Source organism: Tenebrio molitor, chromosome 1, assembly GCF_963966145.1.
Source record: "Tenebrio molitor chromosome 1, icTenMoli1.1, whole genome shotgun sequence".
Taxonomy (NCBI): domain Eukaryota; kingdom Metazoa; phylum Arthropoda; class Insecta; order Coleoptera; family Tenebrionidae; genus Tenebrio; species Tenebrio molitor.
The window spans coordinates 31,816,120-31,832,866 of record NC_091046.1 but is presented as its reverse complement, the minus strand read 5'-3'; the positions used below and the strand labels follow the sequence as shown (position 1 = coordinate 31,832,866).

The 16,747-nt window shown below is 33.4% G+C and overlaps 3 protein-coding genes and 1 long non-coding RNA gene across 6 annotated transcripts; 2 read left to right on the top strand and 2 right to left on the bottom strand.

The window, feature by feature from the left end:
- Positions 1 to 718: 718 nt before the first annotated feature.
- LOC138125873 (uncharacterized) lies at positions 719 to 2,010 on the bottom strand. 3 transcript variants are annotated; one of them, XR_011157545.1, is made up of 4 exons: positions 1,707 to 2,010; positions 1,532 to 1,649; positions 1,222 to 1,473; positions 719 to 1,159 (listed from the first exon to the last, which is right to left on the bottom strand). It is a non-coding gene; the product is annotated as an uncharacterized lncRNA (long non-coding RNA). The 3 variants fall into 3 exon arrangements; XR_011157544.1 differs by having other exon boundaries at positions 1,538 to 1,649; XR_011157543.1 differs by having other exon boundaries at positions 1,222 to 1,649.
- Positions 2,011 to 3,671: 1,661 nt separating this feature from the next.
- Positions 3,672 to 6,584, bottom strand: LOC138136987 (E3 SUMO-protein ligase KIAA1586-like). The gene is made up of 2 exons (XM_069056292.1): positions 4,111 to 6,584; positions 3,672 to 4,052 (listed from the first exon to the last, which is right to left on the bottom strand). The coding sequence occupies exon 1, from the start codon at positions 5,992 to 5,994 to the stop codon at positions 4,780 to 4,782; it is 1,215 nt and encodes a 404-aa protein (XP_068912393.1). The 5' UTR covers positions 5,995 to 6,584; the 3' UTR covers positions 3,672 to 4,052; positions 4,111 to 4,779.
- Positions 6,585 to 7,209: 625 nt separating this feature from the next.
- On the top strand, positions 7,210 to 7,875 carry LOC138141161 (cysteine-rich PDZ-binding protein). Its single transcript, XM_069061827.1, has 2 exons — positions 7,210 to 7,520; positions 7,583 to 7,875. The coding sequence occupies exons 1-2, from the start codon at positions 7,348 to 7,350 to the stop codon at positions 7,710 to 7,712; spliced, it is 303 nt and encodes a 100-aa protein (XP_068917928.1). The 5' UTR covers positions 7,210 to 7,347; the 3' UTR covers positions 7,713 to 7,875.
- A 117-nt stretch (positions 7,876 to 7,992) lies between these two features.
- On the top strand, positions 7,993 to 16,746 carry LOC138141158 (WD repeat-containing protein 13-like). Its single transcript, XM_069061824.1, has 9 exons — positions 7,993 to 8,396; positions 8,448 to 8,602; positions 8,665 to 8,817; positions 8,878 to 9,031; positions 9,093 to 9,259; positions 10,424 to 10,564; positions 16,091 to 16,266; positions 16,318 to 16,436; positions 16,490 to 16,746. Exons 1-9 carry the CDS (start codon positions 8,315 to 8,317, stop codon positions 16,678 to 16,680), a joined length of 1,338 nt encoding a protein of 445 aa, XP_068917925.1. The 5' UTR covers positions 7,993 to 8,314; the 3' UTR covers positions 16,681 to 16,746.
- Position 16,747: the final 1 nt, after the last annotated feature.

Here is a 16,747-nt window from a genome sequence, read left to right as displayed (position 1 = left end):
TTAAAATGGGCTTCGTATGAAGTATGTCATGGATAGTGATGAAGTGGTGCCATCTGTTTGTTAGACATCAAGGTAAAATTGTCGTCAAATTTGAATTTTTGTCAATCAAAAAACTCTGAAAATGCTCATTAAATGCGTTATTTGTGGCAATTCTGATAAACCTTTATTTCAATTTCCCAGCGACAGTGGAGTTAGAGCTGAATGGTTTGAGGTTCTTTGGGAAATTTGTGGTACTAGAAAAGAAATTCGTTAACATAGTTTAATGAAGTTGGTCATGTGATGGACATGACCAACTTCATTAAACTATGTTATGGCCATTCCAATTCCATTAAAATGGGCTTCGTATGAAGTATGTCATGGATAGTGATGAAGTGGTGCCATCTGTTTGTTAGACATCAAGGTAAAATTGCCGTCAAATTTGAATTTTTGTCAATCAAAAAACTCTGAAAATGCTCATTAAATGCGTTATTTGTAGCAATTCTGATAAACCTTTATTTCAATTTCCCAGCGACAGTGGAGTTAGAGCTGAATAGTTTGAGGTTCTTCGGGAAATTTGTGGTACTAAAGTCTATTTTTTCCTGGTAGGCGCGTGCGTGCGCATCTCCGAAAGGTAGAATCACATAGCTAAGATTTTTAGCAGGATGCAGGAATTGTTAGTATTTTTGGTTGCGTATTATCTAGGGGGATCAGTATTTGTGGTTGCAGATTAAAACTCATGTTTATGATTTAATGTTTGTATAATTTGTAAAATGTAAACAAAAAAGTTTATGAATCAACTCGTGGAAAAATTGATAACAAATATTATATGTACATTTTTTATTTTATACACACAGGAGTTAAATTGGGTACAAAACAACTCGATACTTTTGGATTCAATCGTTAATTTAAAAAAAAAATAAAATAAAATAATCAACACCGCATTTTTCACCTAAAAAAAATTACAGTGACATCGACAATAATTGTCAGTTCACATGAAAGCGGCAAAAATTTCATAACATGGACATGGCCTGCTTCGACTATAATCATTTAATAACCATGTATCTTGCAAGATAAAAGGTCTCCCTTCTTGGCGTATTTTTTTTATTTCCCGTAAATATCTTCTTCGCCAAGATATGTCTTCTCTTTCTATTAACAGGCTTTTTCTGTTTCGTTATTTGTGCTATTTGAAATAAACATAGATTTCAATGTTTACAGTTAATTGAAAACAATGTATGTACTTACTTGAATTTTAATTCATGTAAAACATTATAAAGCTTAGAACGACTGATGTTTGGAATTTCTTCATTGTTTTGCACTTCCCTGTACACAGCATCAATTGTAGGAATTCTGTTTGTAGAGAAAAATGAGTGCACTGTTTTTCGAATGAGATATTTTTGATGTTCATCCATTTCCTATCAGGTTTCTTCGGTGCCTGTAATTGCCCACACTTCTTTTCTTCCGCCAAGTATCATTGAATGGTTCTAAATCCACAACCTTCAACACAAAGTAATTAAGCTGTGATACAACAACAAAAAAACTCAGAAATCAATACCAGTACCTATAATCTGCAGTTTTTTCCATTTGAGCCGTCTTGGTTAACTCGGCAAAATCCTTGGAGATCCCACGAAATACTTTAACGATCATTTCTTTCTGGGCTTGTTAGAAATTTGCTATAAATATGCATTAATAAAAAACTGTTACTTGATGTTAGCATAAATCCAACTTACGCCGTTTGGTGGTCGAAATTAAGACATCTTGTTGACATATAAAAATTTCTTAACCTCTAAGACTGTTTTTTTTTTTAAATAAATAAACGGACACAACACAAAACAAACACAAAACACGAAAGGAAAACTAAGACACGATGAAACCAAAATGGCAGCTTGGACCTGATTGACAGTACAGAACACTGTAATATTGCACATTTCTCTAGTGTAAGTAGAAAAATAAAGTAACCAATAGGAAAGTCGCATTTCGTTGCAGGATTTTGTAAATGCGCACGCACGCGCCTACCAGGAAAAAATAGACTATAGAAAAGAAATTCGTTAACATAGTTTAATAAAGTTGGTCATGTGATGGAGATGAAGTGGCGATATCTAGTGAAATTTAGAATAACCACACATTTAAAAAGTTAAATATCAGGTTATGTTATAATTGATTTCATATAAATGTTCATCAAGTGAACTGTGCATTTGTAAAAGCACCTTTAATTTAGTTACATTACAAAAGTCACATTTATGAAGGTCATGTCCAATAAATCTTTACTTGGTAAAAATACAAAGACAAAAACAAATAAGAATTACTTTAATTTAATCAGTAAAAAGACGTAACATTGCTTTTGAAATCAGCAATGTTAAAATGGACAAAAACTGAAAAATTTGTCAAATCGGGTTCGCGCAGAGCAAGCAACTTTGAAAGTCAAAGTCACTAGCTTTAGCTTTACTACCAACAGAAAATCTGATTTTCATGGCTTGCTTAGATGCACATTTATATGAAATTGAGTATATATGCCATTTCATTGTCAAAAACTGTCAGTTTATACTTTTATGACGACGAAAACGTATAAACTGACAGTTTTTGACAATGAAATGACATATAACATAACCTGGTATTTAACTTTTTAAATGTGTGGTTATTCTAAATTTCACTAGATATCGCCACTTCATCTCCATCATCATAGACAACACAGTAAACCTATAGAACGCAAACTCCTATGCATTTTCCCTGTTTTTTTTGGAAACGCACCCACCACAAGCCGCCAGGGGACGCTGCGGTTTTATAAAAATAAAAATCGCGGAAACTTATGCCAAAATTTAAAAAAATTATATTTTGACATATCAAGTCATAAGGGTCATAAGTAATAAGTTTACTATTGTGAGACTTTGCACCGTGCAAAGGTATTATAAACCATGTAGAACTCGCCATAGATTTCCAAATCCAATTAAATATCCTGGGCGTTTTATGGAATGTATTAAAAAGACTGGTAACAAGCAGTTATCATCTTTGGAACCTATGAAAGTGTTGGTATAACAGCTACACTGTGTGTGGACTTCATTTTACCAGCAAAGACTTCGGCACGAACGAATGTGGCCGTACCCTCGATACAACTTCCCTCCTTTTCCAGTCCAGATTTACTTCCAGTAATTGTAAAAAAATATTGATAATTATATTTTAACTGAAAACTACTTTTTATAGAATTTTCATCCGATCTACTGATCTACGACGTTTCAACTGAAGACACTATAATTGTGTAACTCCTGTTTTATGTAGTAATGAAGTAGAAGATATAAATTCTTATGATGTGAAAGTTTCAAAAAGAAAATAAGAAAAGCTCAGCATATTCAACTTCAATTCAATTCAATTTTAAAAAGGCAAAATGTCGATCCAAAATTCGGACTGTTATGAACCGAAAACGTATAAAACTTCATGCAAAATTCGATGAAAATAAACAGCAAAATTTTGGGTGAGGATGCAAGAAATACCAAACCAAAATTTATAAAAATGCAACGGAAATGTATCGAAAAAGATTAAAAATAAAAACCTCAAAATAAATGTAGTCTTTTAGTTTCATAAATAATTTACTTTAAACAGGGCTCGAAATGGACAAAATTACGAAACGGAACGATTGTTTTAAAATCGAATAAAAAAAAAATTAAGAAAAATGTTGGTTTTTACTATTCAAACGTGTAGACTTGCTCAAACTAATATAATATGTATATACTTTTTGTTCCATAACATTCTAAGTTTTATAATAATTTCCATAATGACTTATAAGTATTGTCCTCTTTTATTATTCGTCTGCGGCTTGCCGCATCATCTGCAGAGTGATGGCCTTTAGTCAGCCATGAACGAACGTATGACTGAGGGTTAAATTTTGATAACGGGGGACCAACACAATTAATAAAAACTAATCCTGCCACAGTCTTCGATCTCATTCATTGAACTGAAATTTCTTTCACATTCACTTGTTGAAATAGGGATCGTTGCCACCGCTTTTAAGAGAGGCTTAAAGTCTTCTGGAATGTCCCCTTCTCCTCTGTTCATTTTAAATGCTCGAAAACCACGAATAATATCTACAACAGAGATAAAATATATCTAATTATATTCATTTAAAAAACATTTAAATTATACCTTGCACTTGTTCTTCTAAAATGAATTGATCACAAAGCTGGCGAACCTCTTTATCTCCGTATGTTATGTCCACTTCATCGTCATCAGATTTTGGCCAATTTTTTGGATTCAAAACCTCCAGATTTTTCAGTAAAAAATTATATTGTTTTATTGAATTGTCATTTCCAGCATTACTACTGACGTGGGAGGAACTTGACGTCATCATTCGATTTCTCAGATTATTGGCTAAACTTCTAAAAAACTGTGCGGTGTTGATAATTTTTACTTTTCCGTCATGTAACGGAACCCCTTTAAACTCTTTTACATTTAGAGCATTCTGAACTTCAGAAAGTTTAGGACCAGGCTCATTTGCCATAGAATCTAGTACACGAATGGTAGTTCTTACAGCTTTGTCGGCATCAATTAACGTAATGTTACGTCTTTGTAAAAATTCAGATAAATCACCTAACTCGTCTAATGCATCGGACATAGCATTTAAATTTGCTACAAATTTAACGGATGTGATCATTTTTTTGAGACCATCATATTTGCTTCTTTCTCTTGCATCCCTAGACATATCCGTGGAAGCTCTGTTAAAGTGTTCACAAAGTGCGGGATAATTTTTGAGGACAGCATTCACGGTACGTCTGCTAGATGCTACCCAACGGACACTTAAAATTCGACCAATTTTTAAAATTTCGGAACCAAAGAATTTGCAGCTTCTCGAAGTTCATTTTGATTTTTTGGAGATTGGTGGTATAGGGTGTACAATTTATCCATAAATATCTTGAAATGATTTATTCCATAAACTTCATCCACAACGTCATTTACAGCAAGCTCTAGTCGATGGTTAGAACAATGCCACACTACTAAATTTGGAAACATTGTTTTCAAACGTGTGGCTACTCCGGAATTTTTGCCGAGCATTACGGAAGCTCCGTCAGAAGCAAAGGCAATAAAACAGTGTTTTAAAAAAAATTCGTCGAAGCCATGTTCATTTAAACATCTCAATAGTTCCTTGGTAATGCTTTCCGCAGATGCGTCAGAAAGTTCTATTAGATCTAGATTGAACGTATAAGGGTCTCCAGGTATGTCTTCAAAAAGTACTCTTAGAACAACTATCAACACGGTTCGTTTACTGAGAGTTGTTGACTCATCTATTAAAACAGATATTTTTTTCTTTGTGCTAATGATATCTTTGCAAATGTTTTTCTTCATTTCTGTGGCGATATGACTGGCAATTGCAGCACAGGTTTTGTCAGAATGAAGAATTTTACCCAGTGAAATTCCGTTTAAAACTTGTAGATCAACCTCATGTGGTAAATCGACAAACGGTCTTTGATTTTTGACGATTTTGTAAACCGTTCGAAATACTTTTTCGGTTGTTGAAAAATGTTTTTCATGCATATTTTCGACTTGACAATCAATTTCTTTTTTTTTAAGCTGCGTAGAAATCTCCAAAGCTTTATTATGAGCCTCACTTTTTTTATGTTCAAAAATTTTTTTTCTTAAGCTAGATTGTTGAGATTCCTTAGTGGTGCAGTTAGGTTGCACAAGACAATCTTGCCATACTGTCGAAAGTCGCAGATTTTTATCCGCGTAAGCTCCGAGTGTTTTGATTTCTTTACACACTCTACAACCCAAACTTTTGTTTTTTATGCTCAACCAGTCATTTGCACTTTGAAAATTATTTGCCTGTGTTTTATTCCAACACACTGGTAAATCAAAATCAGCATCTTCACAATTAATATCGTTTAGTACAGGTGTCTCTAACACAATTTTAGAGACAACTTCTTCTTTAATACGCGGCTTTTTAGAAGATGAACATGAATTATCGGTTTCAAGTTCGGTGTTGGCTTGGCGTTTTTCTGATTTTTTAACCCAGTTGATCAAAAATGCATCCATTGTAGCAATTTTTTTTTAATGTAAACTGTCAATACATTTTTTTTAATTTAAATTAAAAAGTATTTAAAAGTGGCTTACCTCGTAAAAAATTAAAAAGTATGATTTTACTGTTGGCACCAGAAATAGTTTGTTATTATGTTTTATTTAGACAAATATAATTCATAAACTAAATTTAATTAACAGCACACACTGTCGCTGTATGACACAGTTATAGACAGCAAACACAGTTATCACTAAAACTGTCGCAAACGATACTGAAAATAGAATGGAATAACGAAAAGGACTGAAGTGTCTTATAGAGAAAAGATCAATTCTTAATTTATTGCTTCCGACTTGCAGCAAAGTCCGAGACAAAGATGCATCACACATGTTGCGGGCCGCAGTTTCCCAGAATTTTGTGTCCAGTGCCGATGTCGGCACCAAACACCAAATCCATTGTTTGCATAGACAATAATACAAATAAGATCGAGCCTGGGAGGTACAATTTATTAGACTAATAACGAAACGAAACCATTTTTTCGAAAATTTTACGAAACGGAACGCAAAGCATGACTTTAATGACGAATCGGAACGGCGTTCCGTTGCGTTCCGGTCCATTTCGAGCACTGACTTTAAAATAATAAATAAAAAAGCCAGGATATCCAGCTGGCTGTGTCTTATTTTGCACCTACCACAAGCCAGTAGATGGCGTCGGGGCACAAAAAACTTTGGGAGTTTGCGTTCTATAGGTTTACTGTGTTGTCCATGTCCATCATCGACTTGTCATTTGGTTTACTTTTTTTCGACATTTGGGATGGCCATAACATAGTTTAATGAAGTTGGTCATGACAAAAACAACCTCTAACCACAGTATAATAACCAGTAGCGACAGAAAGCTTGATTTGCGAACGTGACCCTTATTGACTTTTACTACCCAAACCGTCACTTCTCACACAGCGTGGGATGTGAATAGGCAACTCCTTATACATACAAAATACAGAAAGTTTTAGTGGAATTTACGTTTATTAATCAGAGAATCCATAGTGATTCAGGACTACCACCACAAATTTCAAACGAATTCAAACCATTTTCAAGGACTTTACTACCCAAACCGTCATTTAGTCGTGTTCATTACGACCCAATGTTTTTCTTATGGACTTGTCATTTCGTGTCTCTACTGGTTATACTGTGCTCTAACATTTATGTCAAGCAATCTATGAGTGGACAGTATAGATATCTTTTCTATCTATGATTATATTGTTGTCAAAATGTGGGTGCTTCTAACCCAACTTTTGGTTTCTGTCAGACTAAAATATCTGATTACTATTGTTTTAGTTTTATAAATTTCATTTGAACAAACTTGACGTCTACATAATGGTCTGTGAAAAGTGTGAAAAAAAGTTAGGTAAAGTTATTACACCAGATCCTTGGAAGAGTGGAGCAAGAAACACGACAGAATCAGGTGGAAGAAAAGTTAATGAAAACAAAGCCTTAACTGGAAATAAAAATAGATTTAACCCATACACATCAAAATTTGAGACTTGCAGGTGAAAATTCAGTTGAATAAACTTCACACAGATTTATGATTACTATATTCTTATTTATGTAGGATATGTAGGCAGAAAGTACACCAAGTGGGATCACATTATTGTCAATCTTGTGCTTACAAAAAGGGAATATGTGCCATGTGTGGGAAGAAAATGCTTAGTACAAAAAATTACAAACAGTCATCTACTTGAACTTTGTTGTAATTTTTAACACATTTTGTATTTAAGATATATGTATTTTTTAATTTACTGTTTTTTTTTAAATAGAATGTAACATGGACATTGAACAGTGATTTGTTATTTTTAATAAAAATAATTTTTATTTCAGCAAATAAAGTGTTTAAAATGAATGGGCCTTACTTGTTATTTTTAAATTACAGTTATAGCACAGTATATAAATAGGTATATTTTTTCAAAATAATAAATCAACTGAACACCTAAAAACAAAAAAAACTGGTGAAGTGTTGATTGTTTAATCGTGTTTATAATACATAAACACTTAAATGTAGATAAGGTTATGTTAGGTCCAACTGAACTGAAGTGTTTGTTAAAAAAAAGGTGGTGTTCTGTGGTTGTGGTAGTTGTTGGCTTGTGGCACATAATTGTGGTGAAGATTGAATCGAAGAATTAACATACAAAAAACATGCATAAGCAGTGAGCACGTCTACGTTTAATATGTATATAACCTCAAATTTAGGTGGAACATGAAATTAATTGTTATGATTATTTGTACACAATAATTTTGCATACCGTTTAATTGATCCTTAAATCTATTAGAATTATTAAATATTACGATGACCACAGCATTTCAACAGCAAGTATTTGCTTTGGATGCTCGATATAATGCTCACAGGGCTCCAGGAAGTCCAAACTTCAGTAAATCAAATAATTTTAGTTAATATAAATGAGTGAAGCGAGTGCTTGTAGGGACTTTGTATATAAGACGCCGTAGTCAGTTATTACGAGAAACTCAACGTGATCCAGAGCGATGGAAACAATATCTTCGTTTACGTGCAACGCTTTTAGCGCAACGATATGGCTCTTCAGGGATAGAAACAGGCTCATCTAATTTGTCGAGATCTGTAAAAAGTTACTTTACTTAATTCAAAATATAAATAATAATTTATGAATATTTTGTTCTCAGAGTAGTATATCAACAGATCATAACACATCAGTGGTTACACCAAGAGGATATTTAGTACCAACTAAACAAGCTGAAGCATCAAGAGCTATGGTGGGTGGCACTTCAATAGCTGAAAATTATGCTTTTGTTGGTGTTCACCATATTTTCGATCAGGTAAATTTGATAATAAAAGTATTATACCACATGACAGTTTCTTGGGTTTTTTTTTTGTAGCATACTGAAGCTGTTACAATGATCAAGTTTGCTAACAATGATAAATCAAAAATTTGTTGTAGTTCTGTAGATTCAACTTTATCAATATGTGATGTCACAATTAAACCACCATTAATTTCAGCAATTTTAAAAGGACATTCCAAAACTGTAACAGGTTAGTATATGTGTTGAACTTTTCATGTACAGTATTAAAAATAAGGAGACTGGTGATGCAGGATTCGATTGGTCAGCAAATAATGATCTAATAGTTAGTAGTTCATTAGATGGAACCTGTAGAGTATGGAAAGTGTCAGATTATAGTTGCTTAAGAATAGTTCAAGATTCAAACAATTCCCAGCTTCTGTGCTGTATGTTCCAGCCCATTAATAATAATTTATTCATTGTATCCTTAGCTATTGTTTTGTTGAATTAGTTATTTTTCTTAATTAATTTATGTTTTCTGTTTCTGTTAATACTTAATAGTTGCAATGGCAATAACTGTGATAAGAAAAAATGTTATTTATCAAAATATTCACCAAATTTTATTTTATACGGAAAAAAAATTATGCAACCCAAAATACATATATCGTCAATCACTTGCTTCATCAACTTTAAAAAAAAAATTGAACATGTAAACCACGATTGCTTTGCCTGACAGAATTCGCGAGGTTAATTGTCATCATGATCGTTACGTCCAAATGTACCCGAATCGAATTCACCCAGTCCCTGAAACGTTTAGGACTAGAAAAAAAATTGATATGGAATCCTGAAAATGAAATAGCTGTAAGTAATTCAGGCAGTGGAGGAAGTACCTGCATCTATGTACTACCTATTCAGAAAATCCAGTGACATTTGCACTTTTAAATGTAAATTGCTTAGTTTATTTCATAAGTAGGTACTGACCATCTAATATTTTAATTGGCTGTATAGTATATGTAGGACCTAATCATATTACCGACCCAAATTTCAAAAGATAATCATTAATTATATCATTTTGGGAAGCTCGAAATGTCAAAATTGTCGGGAGTTTTGTGATGGATTATAGGTAGGGTGTATTCTTTGCGCTTCACCCCCTACCTTCACTTTACACCTACTAAATAGATGTCTCCTTGGTACAAGAACTGAAGCCTATATTTTCCGAAACGGGTCCAATTTTGCCAGTTCATGCAAAAGATCATTGAGGACGGGAACTTATTTTTCAAACAGACCTGGTGCAGCGACGAGGCCAGATTTAGGAGTAACGGAGACGTAAACCGTCATTATGCTCATTATTATAGGCAAGAAAATCTCAGATGGATTAAGGAGACACTTTCAAAATGTTTTTCATGTTAATGCGTGGTGCGACATAATAAATGTACTGTCATCTTCACGTTTCCATAAATTTTTCATTTGTTGCTTTGATCACTAACTTAAATCAAATAAAATATCGCATCAAGGGGCATGTGTCATTAGTATTTTGGGTTGCGTTTACAAAAATTTCAGAAATAACTTACATCACTAACCCTGTATAAGTGAGTTTTTTTATTATAATTCAACTCAGTTCATATGACCTTAATACAAACTTAAGACTGGTAATAATAGAGGTGAACTGAAGATCGCCAATGTCTCAACTGGTAGATTTATGAAAAATATTTGCAAAATTGGAGGAAGAGTATTGAGTTTGGCTTCAGATACCAGTGGAAAAATTTTTTGGGTAGGAAATGACAAGGTATGTATCCTTTAAACCCACGATTTTTTTTTGTTAATTATTTAATCTATTCAACATAATATGTTATGTGTTTACGTACGGTCGGTGGACAAATAAAACTGGGACACTCAAAATTTAATCTATGTATATCCATGACCAACTTCATTCATATTCGCTTCGCTTCTATATGGCCGTCTCAATTTAGCAAAAATTTGTTCCCGCAAAGTAGTCCATGAAACGTGCATCATGTGTCGCCATCTTCCGTCAAGTTGACAACTTATTCATTCTAAAGTTTAAATAAATTCGGGACTGTTTAGTTGTTTTTTTAACAAAATGGGCAGAGTGTTTTATTTGTGGAAATTTGAAGCCTTTTTTCCAATTTCCAAGCGATTCTGATCAGAGAAACAAATTGCTAAAGTCTCTTAAAAGATCTTGTAGTATTTTTTGAATAATAAAATTTCTTATAGAAGGTAGTTTATTAAATGGTATTACAGATCTCAACAAAATTACAGATCATCTTCAAAAAAAGTGACACTCACTAAAGATGCTGTCCCATTCGTATTTGTAGGAATTCAGATCCAAAATATGTATACAACATGCAAAATGTTTTCTTTGGTTATTTTAGAACCCTGTTGTTGTTTGTACGAATTCACATCCTGACCCAGGCCCCAGATGAAAATGAACCTGCTTCTTCCCTGCAAAACAATACATATACAATACAAATTTGGCAAAGTGATCTTTTATGTCACTTTTATCCACCATCATACTAGGATCTTTGTTAAGATTAATAGCCCTTCAAAATCAGAGTCAATTGCTGTATCCCAGTGATTCATTTGTAGGCATTATTGAGAATTGCGAATATAATACAAAAACTGTTAGGTACCATTTCTACAATATGAGAAACCATGTACTCATTTGCATGACTTGCTGTATGATCACCTCCTTCAAAATTCAGCGTTTTCCTGTGCAGACCACAAAGCTGCAGTATGCAATGTTATTATTAAAACAGCTGCGAAACCAGTCCTTAGTAATATTTTTGTAGAATAAATGGATTCTTTAAAGAGTAAGCTTGCACAGTAAACCACTGAGATGAAAAGTTTTGAAGTTATAAATAGTGCTCTTACCTTTAAAAATGTGTTTTGTTAGTGTTGTCATCTAGTTAAATTAAACCCAACATTTTCGTCTTCGTGTTTTTTTTTTTTTAATGGGCTGATAACAGTAATAACATAAAAATGAGGCCATTGACCTTGACGTTAATGTCAAATTCAGTTGTAGTTTGATTGTTTGTTGAGGAGATGTCGCTAGTAGATGTCCATCAAATGGGAACATTTGATTGCATGTAAAATTCAAAATTGAAACGGCCATATAGAAGCGAAGCGGATATGAATGAAGTTGGTCATGGTATATCAGACTATTGAATTGTCAATATATTTGTCAGTGTCAATTGATTAATTGACAAGGCATCAAATTGACAATAAATGCCACAGCTAACAGAAATCCAAAAACAACTGATTACACAACGCTTCGCAAATGGTATTAGTGTACGTGCAATTGCCAACGAAATGCATGTTAGCAAAAATACCATTCAGCTGGCCAAACAAAAAATTCGAGACTTTGGCAACATTAAATGAAGACCAGGTACGGGCCGCCCGAAAACTACCACTGTTGATGACGACTTAGCACTTGTTAACGTTCTTCGCCTTAACCCATTTCAGTCAGCTATAAGAGCTAGACAACAAAGTAATTTTCCTGCCTCGCTAAAGACTGCAAGAAGGCGAATCCGGCAAACTGAACTGAAAAACAGATGCGCGGCAAACAAATTATTTTTGAGTGATGAAAATAAAAGACAGCGACTAATGTTTGCTCAAGAATATGTTCACCAAAACAATTTATGGGAACAGGTAGTATTTTCGGATGAGAAGACGTTTCAGTCTTCTCATAGCGGACGCCTACGGCCTACGTGTGTATAGACCTGTTGGAACACGATATGATGAGCAATACGTCCGGACATACAACCAAAGTGGTCGATTTTCTGTGAATTTATGGGCCTGGATCAGTGGCAGAGGTCCTGGAATATGCACAATCGTACAGGAGAGACTAAATGCTCCCGTATACGTGAGGATTTTGAACGAACTTATGCTTCCTTCAGACATCCCTATATTTGGCGAGCAAAATTTTATATTCCAGGATGATAACTGTCCTATACACAGGGCCAGAATTGTGAGACAATACTTGGAACAGGAAAGAGTTAATTGTTTACCATGGCCTTCCAAGAGCCCCGACTTGAATCCGATAGAGAATGTTTGGGGACGTATGACGTCTCTAATGTACGAGAACGACTTTCGTCCTAACACTGTTGAAGAACTTCAACAGAAGATTGTCGACACCTGGCAGCAAATTACACCGGCATATACGCGGGATTTAGTGTCTTCTATGCCTCGTCGACTGCAAATGGTCATCGACAGTAATGGTGCCATGACTAAGTATTACTATAAATTAGTGTACCTATATAAAAGTTTACTAAGAGTAGGGCAAACGCGTACATTTGACAACTATTTTTGATCCAAATTTATGTCAGTTTAATGTCATTAGGTCAGTAGCGTCACAAGAGTTTCTTTTAACGGATCAGAATAAATAAAAAAATAAAAAATACTGGAAAACCAAACCAAACAATATTTTATTGAACAATAATAAATATTTTTGCTTAAACATTCATTTAAATACTAAATACGAATCTATTGTTTTAAATTTTGAACCATATCCCTCATGGCATGACTCTTGCTGGACCATTTAATTTTTTGGCGGATTCTGATTTCCCTTTTTAATTTCGCAGTATAAATTTTTAAACGATAAACCATCAATTTTAATGCAAACTTTGATTTTATGTTACAACAACGTCGAAATTTGATTGCCTGATAATCAGGATCGGCAAAAACTCCATCCTTTAGAATTTTCAATATATTTCCGCTGTAGCTATTTTTCTTTAAATATTTTTTTAAATTGGAAAATGCTTTTTCTACTAAAATTGCAGTCTGAAATGTCTTGTCCGTCACATAAAACAGACATCCTGCTTTGTATTCCTTTAGAGCTACAAATTTAGAATAAGGTCTAATAGTAATTCGTTTAGTTTTTGATCCTAAAGCCAACATACAATCCTGACAAATTTTTTGTTTCCTCATTGTTTTTATCACATATCCAGCACAATTATACAAAGCATTTTTTTCTCTCAAAGAAAGTTCATTTTGATGTTTATTCCAATCGGACGGTAATATCAAGTTTCTTTCTGTTTCATTATCATTATAATTTTTTTTATCTTGATTCATTCTAATATAATTTAAAAAACCTGTCAATGGTGCTCCTTCATCATATTCATAATTTGTGTTGTTGTTAAATGGCATGTCTAAATATTGAGAAACAGACAACAATTTCAAATCCTGTTTGAATTGAATTGCTGTCGGCACGGGATGTCTGGATCTTATTTGAGAAAAAACGTTCTCTAAACAGTCTTGCGAAAATCTCGAAGTTAATAAAAATGAATATTTTTTTTCATTTAAAAATAAATTTTGAAGGTCTAGAATTGATTTCGTTGTTAGAATTACTCCCGTTTGAATAGGTTTCCATAAGGCCTTTCCATTTTTATCAGGAGCTACTTGTAAACTCGAAAATAATGTTATAAATTCGTCAAGAAATAATAGTGTTTCCTGATATACTCTCAAATTAAATTTACTTAAAGCCAGTGTCGTCGTCCGGGAACTTATCAGTTTAAACCACTTGGAAACCATATCGATAAAAAATGCCGTTGTTAAAGATGATTTATCTTCGGTAGATTCTGCAGCTAATCGCATCCCACAGCTAACGTCCCAATTTAACACATTTAATGCATGGGAAACTTTCATTTTGTTGAAATGTCCCGTATTCAATAAATCGACGCTTAATTTTGGTGCAAATTTTAAATCCACAGTTTCTTCTTCATCACAAAATGTTTTTATATGTTCAATTTTCACAAGATTGCTTGGTAATTTGTATTTTTCTACAAAATATCGTGATAACTGTATACTTTTGTTCTGCACCAAACAATTCTTAATATTTTTCAATAAATGTGGCCCATCTGCTAAGAAGTAGATTTTTCGTCCATCAGAAGGATTTATAATAAAATTTTTAGTGGCACGATGTTTTCCAGCCATTATTCCAAATTTTCTCCACATAGCTTGATTTGCAGCCCCCATATCAGAAGTAACAGAATGAATTGTTAATCCTATTTCACTGGTTTTCTGAAAAATTTCTAATAGGATATCTCCTAGAATCATTCCGTTGGTGCTGTCTCCCGTGTAGTAGAATGCGGCTATTTGCTTCCACCTGGTTGAAATTCCTCCCAGCATAATTACCAAAGCTTTACTGGCTACACCTTTATGTTGAGGGAAAGTAATATTGCCAACATATGTTCCGGTTTGAACGCAATAGTCTAATCCAGGCTTTATATCCATTTCATCCAAAACTAACATGCAATCTTTAACAAAATCATTATTGAATGTCTCTATCTTAATTTTCATAAAATTTATAACATCATCTAAAACTCCCGACTTAAACTGTAAATTTTGTAAATGATAATTTAATGTGCGAATTGCTGGAAATGGCAATTTCATTTTTCTCAACATGGTATATCCACTGGTTCCACATGCAAATTTAAGTTTCAGTGATTTGGTTAAAGTTTCGTTTGAACATTTTCTGAATTTTTTTGTTCTAATGGCCTGAAGTTGATCTTCTGTAAAAACATTTTCCAATTTTTCTTTTAGTTCTTTATTTTGACGTTTTTGTAAGTAGAGGGCATTACTTAATTTTTTGTTATTTACTTTAAAAATCATCAATCTCTTCTTTAAATTCTGAATTTTTTTTTGGAGACGGACGTGATCAAAATTTTCTTTAAATTGGTTTAAATTATCCGGTAACGCAGCACACATTTTTTCTTCTATGTTTGAATTTAATGAGAACTTCGGAAAGCCGAAAATAGAAGGTGCAGCATGCTTCTTCAGTACTTTCCCATAAATTTCCCACTGATCTTCTGAAAAATGGTCTGCACATATTCTTCCATTCTTCGGTGGCGTTCTATTCATGTGCTTTGTCCAAATAGAACGCTTATATGGGTTTTTCGGGATAGATTTGAAAATTATACCATCTTCGCTTCTGTTTTTACATCCTTCTACACTGCAGCCTGTCATTGTTGTTATTTGACGAACGGCAATGAATGTCACAATGACGTATATTTTAATAAAATAAATAAATAGGCTGTGGTAAAAGTGATCCACCAATCAAATTGGATCACGCTGTTTGCCCTACTCTTAGTAAACTTTTATATAGGTACACTACTATAAATAAATTCTCAAATTCTGACAGTATCGAACAAAAAATGTCATACCAAAGTTAACCTATTTGTGATAAAGCCGTAATTAAACGATGCAAATTTGTAAATTTTGACTTATGCAATTGTCATTTTTGTCCCAGTTTTATTTGTCCACCGACTGTACAATTTAGAGCAGATGAATGTTTTAGGGGGAGATTATATCATTGTTTTGTGAACTGAATGGCGCTCTTTGTAAAACGAAGAAAATTCTGCTTTCACCTAACTGCGCTATAACAAGTTTAAGTTACAGAGCATGGATCAGTAGAGAAGCACGTGATCCTTTACTTTTAGTAAATGTAACTAATAATTCGTTATGTTTATTCAGGTAGGTAATTATAAGTCGCTGTTTTGAAAAAATATCTTAAATTTAATTTAGTGTGTTAGATGGCGAAGGTACTTTACAGTTGAAAAGAAGCTTTCAAAACAGACAACAAAAACACATTGTTAGATCAACATTTTGTCCTATCATGTCTTTCCGCCAAGGAGCTTGTGTTGGTACAGAACATCAACGTTGCGTTGAAATGTAATTTTAAAAAATATAATTTTAGTTACTGGCAGTGAGGACGGCAGCGTCTACTTTGTTGATGTTGAGAAAGTTGGAAGTAGGGCTGTGGTTAATACTTTACAAGGGCACGCTAGTTCCGTTTTGGGAATCAGTTTCAATTACGATGAATCGTTATTAGCTACAAGTGATCTACAAGGACTTGTTATTATCTGGAAAAAAGAAAATATATTGTAAACGGATACATATAATTTATTATTCAAATGTATGGTCACATTTTAAAAATAAATTACTACAGACACAC

What these genes read in the sequence shown, in the direction of transcription:
- LOC138136987 (XM_069056292.1), bottom strand. Translation starts at nt 5,994, where the DNA reads ATGGATGCATTTTTGATCAACTGGGTTAAAAAATCAGAAAAACGCCAA.
- LOC138141161 (XM_069061827.1), top strand. Translation starts at nt 7,348, where the DNA reads ATGGTCTGTGAAAAGTGTGAAAAAAAGTTAGGTAAAGTTATTACACCA. An exon ending in TCAAAATTTGAGACTTGCAG is followed by an intron (nt 7,521 to 7,582) that starts GTGAAAATTCAG and finishes TTATTTATGTAG; the next exon opens with GATATGTAGGCAGAAAGTAC.
- LOC138141158 (XM_069061824.1), top strand. Translation starts at nt 8,315, where the DNA reads ATGACCACAGCATTTCAACAGCAAGTATTTGCTTTGGATGCTCGATAT. An exon ending in TCCAGGAAGTCCAAACTTCA is followed by an intron (nt 8,397 to 8,447) that starts GTAAATCAAATA and finishes GAGTGCTTGTAG; the next exon opens with GGACTTTGTATATAAGACGC. An exon ending in CCGCCAAGGAGCTTGTGTTG is followed by an intron (nt 16,437 to 16,489) that starts GTACAGAACATC and finishes ATATAATTTTAG; the next exon opens with TTACTGGCAGTGAGGACGGC.